At 49.9% G+C, this 12,836-nt stretch overlaps 1 protein-coding gene across 2 annotated transcripts in view; it reads right to left on the minus strand.

Annotated features, from left to right (window-relative positions):
* LOC122368050 overlaps positions 1-12,836 on the minus strand; it is a 40,414-nt gene that overhangs the window by 14,611 nt on the left and 12,967 nt on the right. Inside the window, exon 2 of one of the 2 annotated variants that reach the window (XM_043341664.1) lies at positions 220-406. In XM_043341664.1, coding sequence (XP_043197599.1) covers positions 220-406 — 187 coding nt within the window. The remainder of the gene's footprint in view (positions 1-219; positions 407-12,836) is intronic. The other variant, XM_043341665.1, reaches the window with a different exon arrangement.

Raw genomic sequence — 12,836 nt, forward strand, 5'->3', positions numbered from 1 at the left:
GTCTGACCACGAGAAGATCACAAAAGCCGTTTTTCTGTATCTATATGCTATTCGTGGGATTGACGATTCAGCTGATAGAAAACACAAACACGGAAGAAGAGTTTCAAAGATACTAGACAACACAACGCTTTTTTAGGGTAAAAGGTATATCAAACAGCACCACCATTTTACACAACCTCACATCCGAGCCCAGTCCCGTCCCTCTCCCGGCCAGCTTACGTGCTCCTCTGGAAGCGTCGTCAGCCATCATGTTGAACTCGGCAAAGGCCCGCTTCGGTCCCAGTTTGCGCAGCCGGTTGACCCCGGGCCGCGAGGCGAGCTGATGTTTGAGGGCCGAGGCGGGCAGCTTGGACTGCGGCTGGTCCGACTGAGTGCCGCGCATCAGCTGCTCCCACAGCTGCTGCATCTGGCGGAAAAACGGCATCAGTCACACGAGATGAAATTTTCCTCTGAAAATAGCTTTAAACAGCCCGTTAATAAGCTATTTTCAAAAATAAGAACAGTCCGTTCTTACATCGGAATCTATGAAAATCAAATAAAAAATGGGATTGACTACAACTTCAATCATAAAATACCAGAAAACCTTCAAGCGTATGAGATTGATTCAACGGCAAAGTTCATTAGACCAGCGTACGGGGCTCAGTTTGAATACATCTTGTGACGCTGGCGATATTTCAGGAGTCGTGGGTTGGTGCCAAAACTAAATGCAGGATGTCACAAAAACGGGACAGCAGCCCGATCCCACGTATGACAGAATTAATCGGATTAAATTCGTGAGCCGCCGCCCCGTTCAGGGTTGTTTACCCAATTGTCATGTTGGCGTACGTGGGCGGAACTTTTTGTTGAGGGAGGATTAAAGGGAGACGGCTGCACAGTGGTGCAGCCCGTATATACCAATCCAAACAATCAACATACTTGGCCGATGAAGAAAACAGAACTGCATCACCTCAACAACACCGCTCACTTTTCAGCGAGTGGTAAGTTACTGCACACGACATAATTCGATTTCCGCCTTACTACTTGAATGATTTACGGTGTTCGCGACTAGATTGGAAATAACTGACGCCTTTTCATTCATCGAAATAATCCTTTCCCAACGCAGCATTTCCAGATTCAACATCACAGCGTATTTCGCAATGGCGCAAAGACGGTATAAAAAAATATTTTATTAGCTATTCCGATGACTGTTGCTGTGGCACATCTGCTTCAAGGACGGATAAAGTAGGTACCTCTGCAGTTCCCACTTCTGACCCCACGGCCCCACCGGACCCGCCGTGACGTCAGGTCGTGTCGTCGGGAGGCCGCATTCCGAATATGATGGCGGCCCCCGGCCGACAGCCGAACTCCAGCACTCCATGGAAATTCCCGCAGACACGGGGCCAAAGCGTGACCGATTCGGAGCTCCAAGAGGGGGAGAGGATGAGAGCTGCTGCAGCTAATGCGCAGCTTCTCTGCAACCGTCTGCAGCCGCCGAACACGAACGCGAATAGAGCGGGCTGTGAAATATCCGGGAATGTCCAACGGAAGAGCTTCTAGCAGGGCCCAGGACAGAACGAGCTGTATGAAAACTGCAGAAGAAGGGCTGAATCAGAGCGACGCAATTAGACTTCACGTGTTGTGAAAACTAGCACACTCACTTGTGTGAAGCTCGAAAAATGGGAGCCTGGATAAAATTAAAACCCTATCGAGAAACAGAAGATCGCGCGATGAGAAGAGCATATTGATGAATTACATATTGATACATACACACATACATACATACATAGGTGCGTTCAATAAGTAAGTTCCGGAGAGCAATTACATAAAATTCACGCGGTCTACGCACGTGATTTTTTCAGGGATTAGAATTCAGACCTTTATGTCGAAGTGACCACATTTTCAGCTTCTTATTCCAGTTCTGTGACGATATGGAGCAGATCAAATAACACCATTTTTTTAGACTGCTTTAGAAATGGCATCGGCCACCCGAGAGGATCAACGTTCAGTGATACGATTCCTAGCTATCCAGGGCTAGCCGGCGGCTAACATCCACGCCAATTTCGTGAATGTGTACGGGAGCCATGCTCTTAGTGATTCCGCAGTTCGGAAGCGGAAGAAAAAGTTTGGGTAGGGGAGGGAGAGCGTGCGCGACCTGGCACGTGCAGGCAGGCTGAGGACGATGGTCACAGCCACTGACGTCGCCAAAGTGGAGGAGATGGTGATGGCCAACAGAAAGATTACTGTCCAGGCGATAACAGAAAGCCTAAACATAAGTCTACGCCAGGATCATTAGAGACCATCTCCTGCCAGTAATCGCCAGTTGCCGCCCCGGGAAGGCCCGTGGTCGGTTCATCCTCCACCAGGATTGCGCGCCTCCTCACCGTGCCCTCGTGGCGAGGGATGCCTTGCAGGCAGAGGGCATCGAGGTGCTCTAACACCATCCCTACTCTCCAGACGTTGCACGCAGTGACTATTGGCTGTTCGCAGACATGAAGAAAAATATCCGGGGCCGGAGGTTCGGCTCGCGGTCTGCACTCGGGTCTGCTTTTTACCAGTATGGCGAAAAGACCCTCACTCAAAGCTTCCGTGCGGCCATCCGGGACCTGGCCAAACGATGGGACCGATGCGTTCGCCTGCAGGGCGAGTTCGTCGAGCCGTGAGCCATGTTTGGTTGAGATGTGCCAAAAAATAAACGAGTTATATCAAAACGGAACTTACTTATTGAACATACTGGTACATATTGATGAATGGCATGGCCATTATGGTCATGTTCAGGACGGCCCACTTAGTAGCTTGTCAATGTCAAATTGGTCGAATTGGTCAACCCAGAAGTGTGGTATCATATTTCGGCCATATGTGCAACTTCATAAAATGCGGGATACCCCATGCAAGTGTAACGGAAGCTTCATTTAGCCGCGGGCAGCCAGACCACAGGGCAAATAATGCTCGGAAATCCCAGTGCCGTCAAGCGGGATCTCCCCTGCCATCGAGGTTGGTATGCAGTCTGGGCCGCAAATCGCCGACCAGGGGCCAGCCAGCGTGCTTGGAAACCTGAGAACCGTTTTATCAACGATAATACCACCGTAACTGCGAGAAGAGAGCTTGTTCTCTATGCTAAATCAGGAGGGATTAGGAGTTTCCAGCCGACAGAACTGACGCCACTGGATGCTCCCACCTCACCAAACTCCCCCGTCCCTAGTTAGGCCTCCGGAGACTCTCACCCCCCGTGCCCGCGTGCCGGCCGCCCAGCTGAGTGAGCTGCGTCAGCGTCAGCGGGCGGTCGCAGCTCGACCAGACAGCTCGGCGGCTGCGGCGCCCCCGGCCGCCCTCCCGGCCGCCGGGCGGGGGCGGGGGCGGGGGCGGTCTGTGACCTTGGCGGGCCGCCCACCCGCCGCATGAACCGAAATGAGCCGACGTCGGCTCGGCGGCGTCGAAGGCGTCGCCCCGCCCCTACCCCGCCGCCGTCACCGACACCAAGGCCGCCTCCGTCTGCCCTGCAGGCCGCGCAGACCCGACTGAAAGCCGCTGCCGGCTGCTCGGATGGCTCGCGGTCACAGTCAGAGCGGCACGAATTCAGTCGACGCGTTGATGATGCCATCAGCGGGTCCCAGCACTTGCAGAGCTGCTAATGGAGCTTAGACCATCGGAGCGGGCCGGTCAAATGGTCGGATGGCCGTCTGCACGACCAGACTTCCTCCTCGTGGAGGGGAGGTCGTCACATAGAGCGTCACCACCATGACGCTGCAGTGCGGGATGGGTGTGAGATTGGACAAGATCGGACGATGTATGTGTATATTAGTCTGATAATACAGTGATGGCGTGTGTGAACGGAATATGTCCCAGCGGGGATTGATGCGGTCCCATTAGTGGCTAATTCATTTTTATGGAAGGGTAGTGGAGGCATTACAACCCCTTTCATACAATTCAACCGAACCGTCGGCCTTGTGCAATGATAACATTGCAAACAGGGTTAGTTTCGCTTACTCTATCCACTGTCCGCCTATATAGTTGAGGGGCAGTAAGACAGTGAGATAAACATTATATGCTGTGCATCATCCAGTGCACTGTGCATGTATGTAGTGCACCAGTGGTCTTGCAAGCTGCGTCCATTTTGATATAAAAAACTTCTTAAGTTAGGTATTCGTCACTATTACTGTTCCATGCAAGCCATAAGATTTATAGACCACAAACCCCAATACTGTTGCAAAACACAGGTAACAACGCGCACAAGCCCATTTGCCGATAAGGCGCACAGCAACTGACGAAAGGCAAACAATTTTGCACCACCAATGTTAAGTACACAAAAAGGGCTCTGGGATGTCATATCCATTTCAACGTTTGCTTGCATCTGCAGTATAAACACCACCACGTCTTCGGGGAACTCGCAAGTCGCCACCTAACGAACTTTGACGATCTGAAATAGCTCAAGTGGTGAGGGAAAGAAGCTCAGCTGATTTGCTGTTTTGTCACTTTCTAGTTTCTCATGTTGTGTAAACTGTCGCGAAATCTAAATGCATGTGGCTATTGGATTAAGTAACTGTGACGCATCATCATACCACAAAATAATTTAATAAGTGTCATGTTCTGGGGATAGCTTCATATATTTCTGCGGCCCAACGCATAGACGGCTAAGAATTCAGTAGGGGAAGCGGGGGGAACACCGCCACTGTGGGAAACACCGCCACCCCATCTGGCGGCGAAAGTATGAAATGTGAAGTGTAAAAATCCGTTAGGTATTTCCTATTAACCGCACGAAGGTAAGCGTCTTCTGATTTGTGTTCCGGTGTTTCAGTGTAATCGAAGCTCAATGTGGGCATTTAAAGAAAAATGCACATTCTCTTATAAAAATTCGATGAGTTAGGAGCACTTTTGAATGTCTTAAAGTAGAGACTTGTTTTGATTTACTTGATTACAACGAAAAATAACTGATCGGCTTTGTCCAGTAAGATAGGTTTGCTTGAACCGTGTAGTACATTCTTGCCGCTGGCGATTTTTGCTTGTGATCACTTATTGGGGAACACCGCCACCCCGTGGCGGTGTTACCCCAATTGAGGTTGCGGTGTTTCCTGTTCTTAGCGTGATAAGTGATGAAACTCCAAAGACACGCTTTATTATGTTCGTAGATGTTGCTAAGTCGGGAATAAGCAGCTTATTTGATTTTTTTATTATATATTTTTCATGCATCCCGACCAAGCACTTGTCAGTTGTATATACCTACCTGGCAAACAGCTGATGAACCTATACCTATTTAGGTGTCCATTACCGATTATTTGCGAAAATTACCACTTACCGACAGGAAACTCATCGCACGCGATCGCTGAACAATTAAAAGCTTTCGTAGGAATGGGTTGGGTTAACATCAACACCGGTGGCGGGGTTACCCACACAATATGTAGGCGGAAAATATGCAAGGTATTTTTAAAAGTCGTGATACATGAAAACCTTTTAGGAGCATGCAAAATAAGTACACTCGGGGGCAGATTGATGTTCCACAACTCTTTATCCACCGGGTTCCTATGGCTCAGCATTGGCAGCAGCCGCCTGGTACCGGTAGACTGTGCCGCTTCACTTACTTGTCAAGCGGCACAGCCTACCCACACCGTATGACACCGGTCTGGGTCGGTGGCTGGAAGGCGATGTGGGCCGCCTGTGACGTCAGCGCAGCGGTGAGGGCCGAGCCCGGAGGCATGGCTCGGGTCGGTGCGGCGCGGCGGCTGGCTAGGGCTGGGGAGTGAGGTGGGGTGGGAGCACGGACCATATCGCGCGGCTGAGCGAGTGTAGTTAACTTTCGCGTCTCAGGGCGCCAATTATTCTACCTAACAATTGTGCTAAAGCAGTTGTTAAAATGTCCCATCCCCAAGACAGCGCCTATCATCACACTTGCCATGCACATTACGACACACTTAACCCGCGCCGGGCCGGGGGGGGGGGTGTTTGAACACCCCCCCTTGCGGTTTTTGGCACACCTGTTCGTGCATCTTTTCCGCACATGTTGCGAAAATTTCAGACCCAGGTCACCTTAGGTCAGGTCACCAGGTCACGCCAAGTGACTTCACCTCAGAAAAAATAAGAATGCTCGTCATAGCAACACCGACTGAACGATTGCCTTGAAACTTTCAGCGATTGATAAGAGCAACACTATCTATAAAATTTATATCTCGGAATTTTGATATCGGTGACCTAAGGTCAGGTCAATTTTGCGGCCTCTCCATTATAAGTCAATGGGAGAAAATTGAAAAGCGTCTGTTTTGCACGAGCGCTATTCTAGACACTCTCAAACATCGAGATGTAGGTAAAATAGACACACTGAACCAGAAAATGGCAACTGTGACCCCTCGTTATGCCCCCGAGGTCATCTCAGGTCACGAACAGAATCTAACAGTTTTTCGATGATAACTTCTGATAGAGGCGTGCTAGAGCGCTGAAAACGCCTTAGATGTGTTCGGCTCGACGTTGCGTTTCGACTGATATGCAACATGACCTTTTCCGGTCAGGTCATGACCTTGACCTGAGGTCAAATTTTCAAGTTGACCTTTCAAGATCAAATTATAGTCCATTCGACGCGTCTCGACGAGAGGAACACGATGCTGGCAAAAGTAATGTCATAGCTCTTTTGAGTCAAAAGTTATTGCCGAAAAAACGTTTTTCGTAAAAACGGCTATTTTTGGAGTTTTTGCCCTCTGGAGGCTAAACCGTTGACCTGAGGTCAAATCTGAGAACATTAATCAGAAAGGTCTGTAAAAGGGCTATCGAATGCGCTTCTTTGCGGCGCTGTAGCTCTATCGGTTCCCGAGATAGCCGTTGGCAGTTTCCAAAATGTTGAAATAGTCAACATTTTACCTTCGGTGACCTCTGGTGACCTGACCTTTGACCTGACCCAAAAAATGACCGAAGTGTTTTCGTCCTTATTTTTGACGTTCTTTCGATTGCCGCTTACCGCGTGTCGCTACGTGGCCCAGGAGCCGAGTTAGAAGGGGGGGTGTTCAAACACCCCCCCGCGGCCCGGCGCGGAATCTCAGAGCACCGGCCCGGCGCGGGTTAAACGTGGCATTGGGACAGCCGATAGAATTTATATCACACGTGCATCGAGTTGCGGAGCTACATTGCTTTTAACAGATAAGTATTAAGGCCTTGATTGAGCTCATTGGTGTCTATTATTTCGCACAGCAACCGTCCAGAGACGTGGGAACTGGTGTTTTTGGATAGTGCGGCGTCCCAACTTTAAGCAACTCTTACTGTTCCTCTAATGTGTTGTCGCAGCCACCAATAGCAAACCGTTCCATCTAGGAACAAATAAGTCGCGCACCTGGGACGGTTCGAACCGGGTTTCTCCAACCGGTCACCCCACGACGCTAGCGTGTATCCACAGAGCTGTCGAAACCAGCGACCACCCGCCGCGGTCAAACGCGATTAAATGTCACAATACTGTCATTGGCGGTCAGCGGGTGAATGTCATTTTGTTTTGTGCGGACTAGGACCATTCTCGGTAGCTCAGTGGATGAACGCTCGTGTCGTGAGTTGGCCGGTGGGAAAAGCCCGGTTCGAACCCCCCTGAGTGGCCGAGTTTTTGGCTCCTAGTTGGAACGGTTTGCTATTGGAGGCTGCGACCATATATTAGAGCAACAGTAATAATCGCTTTAAATTAGAGCGTTGGCTGCGGCACTACTCATAACCCCCAGTTCCCACGTCTCTGGACGATTGCCGTGCGAAACAATAGACACCAATCTGCTCAATCAAGGCCTTAATACTAATATGTTATACAAAATATAGCTCCGCACCTCGATGCACGAGTGACATAAGTTAACTATATCGGCTGTCCCATTGCCACGCTTAAGTGTGTCGTAATGTGCATTGCAAGTATGATGAATGATGATAGGCGCTGTCTTGGGGATAGGACATTTTAACAACTGCTTTAGCACAATTGTTAGGTAGAATAATTGGCGCCTTGAGACGCGAAAGTTAACTACACTCGCTCAGCCGCGCGATGTCCGTGCTCCCATCCCACCTCACTCCCCAGCCCTCGCCAGCCGCCGCGCCGCGCCGACCCGAGCCATGCCTCCGGGCTCGGCCCTCACCGCTGCGCTGACGTCACAGGCGGCCCACATCGCCTTCCAGCCACCGACCCAGACCGGTGTCATACGGTGTGGGTAGGCTGTGCCGCTTGACAAGTAAGTGAAGCGGCACAGTCTACCGGTACCAGGCGGCTGCTGCCAATGCTGAGCCATAGGAACCCGGTGGATAAAGAGTTGTGGAACATCAATCTGCCCCCGAGTGTACCTAAAACACGTGAGAAAATGTTTAAATATTGTAACCAAGACAATAACTACCAAGAGACTTCACACATATTCTCTCATTTTGGCGAAAAGCTTAGGGGGGGGGGCGGTGTTACCCCCGCTTCCCCTACCTAACCACGGATACAAAAATGATGCTATTCGGTAAAAACGCAGCAGCTCTCATGAATCCCGCTGGGCTTACAATCTGACAGCTAATGTTTTCTTATGAAATTACAGCCAGAAAAATGAAGTGAACACGAATGATTGGAGTTAGACACGGACCATGAAAGAACTTCGGCCAAGCATGCAATCGGGCAAACGAACAGGCAGTTAAACGACACGAATTCGATAGAAAAGCAAGGAATGTGTCAGTGAAGCATGCAAAAATCAACTGCAACATTCTCTGAGCTGATGATGATACTTCCGAGCAGTTTTAGGTGTATCACATATGTTCGCAGTTAACACTACATGTTCACATGCACATGACAGATACAATCATTACATTTTCATCTAAGCAATCGATTCATTGTAAAAGCAGTCGCGTTACCATGAAAATACGAAGAAATCCATTACACCGTCACCCATGCCTCCTCCCTGACGTTATTTTCGACATCGCCTGGTAGCCTGCGCGCCCCAGCATTTTCCCGACGAAAGCCGCTCTCGCCGCACGGGTAAACAATCACAACACGATAATTTACGATCGTGTCTCGGGGTCGGCGGATTTAACGAGCCCGTAATGCAATACGGACGGTCGTCGAGCAGCCGACGAGTCTGGGAAGGTGGTGAGGTCACCAGAGGTCACACTCAGGGTGATCTCAGTAGCTCGTGATGAGCGCCAAGCAATGCGCTGAGAGACTCGCTCTATCACATCAAGAGCGATGATGTGATAAGCAGTGGCGCAATAATATTCCATAGGCTACCGGGGATTCACGGATGCGTCATACTGACGTGATGGCTGCAATGTCGTCATCAATGGTGGGGTTAGTCAAGGGGTGAGACAGTCGTTACGGCTAAGGTCGAGCTGAGTTAGCTATTCGGGGAAACACAAACATCTTTCAGGCGTATACCTATCCTTTTGACCCCAACGGAACGAAGAGTGACAGCATCGCGCGTCATTGGAGTATAAATGGGTTATAACAAGTGATTTTACGGCGCATGGTCTACTGTGCGGCGCTGAATACGGGAAAAGATCATATGATCACGATTCACGATGCCCGTATCGAGATATCACCGGTGAACCGGGCGCGGGCAAGGTGGGGTGGTGGGTCCGTGGTGTCATTCGCAACAAGCACTGCTTAGCGGGGCACCCGGGCCCATAGCCACCCATTCATCCATTCGGACAAAATTTCTAAAAAAAAATAATAATAATAAAAGAGATGGATATGTTGTAAGTCTGTTGTATCAAAGTGGGTACGATTGCCATGCCAGCAGCGTTAGCGAGCTATGAATAAAACCGACGCTCTCCATGAGACATTACATATACGAGACTTGCTCCATTATTTTCAAGAACTATTTCCTCGTATTTCCATGAACGAAAAGCACGACTTCATTTCTCAGTTCTGAATGTTGCTACCCATATGTCATATAGGTTTATTTGAAACAGACATGGCCCATTTCTCGATCCATCATTATAAAGGTGCACCGACCCAAACAGCAAATACGGTTAATGAAGAGCGCAACGGGAAGAATTATACATCTCTATTTATTTGTTCTATTACAGTATCTGAAAGGGCTTCATTCACAAGTGCGAAACGGCTCTCTCAACAATTCGCAATGTAACACATAGTAGCAGAAAAGGATTAACGATAAAGGCTGTTTAAATAAGCAAATCAGCCACATTATGAGACCCGCCGTCACCTTCGTGATTTCATCCCTGCACTGTGGCGGCGGCGGTGTGTGTATAAATTCGTTGGTAGCTATGCAACATTCATTACATCGACCAAGTTCCAGACTTCTTAGAACACAGAGCTTAGAGAGTTAGGCGATAATCAAAACATTCTTGGTTGGCATCTTCAGCGAACTATTTAGATATATAAACATGCTTAAAAAGTAATAAATAAGATTACTTTGGTGCATTGCTCTCATGTCAAACCATAAACAAACGTCATCAGCGTTATCAAATAAAATTATTTAAGTATTGAATGAAAGAATCTCTTAAGCATGCAGCAATCTTGAAGACACCCATACCACACTTCTTGGCTCAAAGTAACCACCTAGATATATGTACATAACTAGCCTAACTATATGAGGAGCAATTCGTCAAATAAAAATATCGATGAACAATGAATGCCTATTTCCATGCATCCTATATCCTATGTCCATTTCTTTCTTTTTTATCTATTTCTGAAATAAACGGAAAAAAAAACATTTTTAAAAGACAAAAATATCCACTTTATTTGAATGCGGCACAGAACTAAACTCGAGACGAATGCAGCATCTATGAAGGCTTCGGCCGTAGTCGGCCGAGGCAACATAAACGAAGTTATACCATAGTCTATCTGCTGGGCTTGGATCGTTCAACGCGGCATGTCCCCACCATTACAGAGATGAGACTGGACTGAATGATTTCGACAGATATGTAAATATCAAATAGCTGTGTGATAACTACGCTGTGTACCATAGACGGGGAAAGCGACCGGAATGGTGTTAATCCCAGCAGCTCTTATGGAATCGGCGATAACTGATGGCCCATCAGGCTATCGCTCATCTCATCCGTACGAGTCGAGAGTGGTCCTTGATCGTCCCCGCTTACAGTGAAACCATCCGAGGAGGTTCGATAGAATCCCGTCCTCTCAGAAGGCCAACTGATCGGTATCATAAGGCACGCGGGCCATACATCTCCGGCCGTGAGAGGCTGGACTCTGTCGGCTAGCTCGCACCAGCCTAGCGGCCAGACTCGACCTACAGGGTGACGGAAATGCAGCCAGTCACTCGCACCAGTCTAGCGGGCAGACTGGGGTGACAGGACACTCGGCCCGCCTCTCGATGACTGGCCGGCGTCGTTGGCCGCCGTCCTGCGACCCACTGATCAGCCTCACGTCTCATCTGTCCGCATCGTCATGCCGAGCATCTCACGCCAGCCGGACTCTCACAAAGGATCGGCGCGGGCGGGGCGCCCGCCGGCCGGTCGGTTTTTCTTCGACAGCGAGGGCAAACAACGGTGAGCTGGGCGCAGCGCCCGCACCGCGTGGTCGGCCGGTCACAACAGGGCGTCTCCCTATCGGACGTCATCGCAGAGGGCGTCATCAGATGGCGGCGCCGTCATCCGCCGAGCTGAGCTGAGCCGAGTCCGAGAGGTGACAGACCGGCCTGGCGCGGTGGTTAGTTACGGGACGACAGAGGATGTAAGGCAGAAGATGTGACAGGCTGGAGCGTCACTCACTGCAGGCAGCCGCAGATGAAAAGATGACAGAGATTGAAAGGCAAATGTGACATACTGGACACAGGACCATTGATCATACTGGCTACTGCAGGCCAGCCAGAGATGAAGAGGAGAAGTCGGGTGACGGAGGATGTATGAAAGAGGTGCAGACTGAAATATTGGAGAGCCTTATGAGAGTGACAAATTAGTGCTGTCAATGAAGCACCAGATATTGTAGACCCGTTCAAACAGCGCGAAAAGTACGGGTTATGCCAGTCCTTCGACGCTCTCTTCTCGAGCTTTCGCGGGGTGATTCATTCGTACGGCGCCCAGTGCCCTGTCCTACATGTCCGCAAGTTACAACTAATCAACCGCAATAACACAGTGTGCTGCAACTGAAGTGCATCCTTTACATCGTTAGCCATCACCGGGGAAACCCGGTCCATTGTCCAGTAAGAGCTCGTTGCAAATGAAATAAACAGTTGACTGCAGCTAAACACGGTCGCCTCGGCCCGTCATGTCCACATGGAATGGTTCCTGGGCTGTTTGCGCTGGCAATGGGTCATAGGGTTCTACCGATAACTGAAGTACCTACTCATCAATATTGCATCAGCTTCCTCCAAGAAAATCCAGTTATTCTGTGGTGCATGGTATGTAGAACCCCGCCATACGCTACCAGCATGACGTTGCTTTTCTTTGCGAAACATGCATCAACAGGGATCAATGTCAACAAAACTGCGAAATCTACGCCGATGGAACGTAATTATCCGGTACTAGCGTCCCTATGCATATGGTTCAATTCATTAGCACATCACAGCAGCGATGCTAAACACGAATTGAACACCGCCGCCCTGGCCATTGTTTAGGCCTCAACCCCTCGCCCAACCCGAACGTCAGACACCCACGGCCACATCTCAACGAAAACAAACCAATGCCTATTTAGCGATGAACTGCAGACGTACCCCAGCCAGCAACATGCCGTCGAGTCGGTAACAGGCGAACCGCCAGTCCCACAGTGCGAACATTGTGTCGGCAGAGTGCGGCCTTGAGACCGCCCAGTTTACAGAATGAGCCGACAACTTCCCTCCGGCGGGCCGCCACCTCGCGAGCTGTTTTCTCAAACGGTTTGCAGCGCGTCTCACGTCTGCCCGCCGCCCACGCCTTCCGACTACCTCATCGTGTCACGAACGGGGCAGCCGGCCGTGCCTGCCTCGTCTGCTCCT

Source organism: Amphibalanus amphitrite, unplaced genomic scaffold (assembly GCF_019059575.1).
Source record: "Amphibalanus amphitrite isolate SeventyFive unplaced genomic scaffold, NRLGWU_Aamphi_draft 000917F_arrow, whole genome shotgun sequence".
Taxonomy (NCBI): domain Eukaryota; kingdom Metazoa; phylum Arthropoda; class Thecostraca; order Balanomorpha; family Balanidae; genus Amphibalanus; species Amphibalanus amphitrite.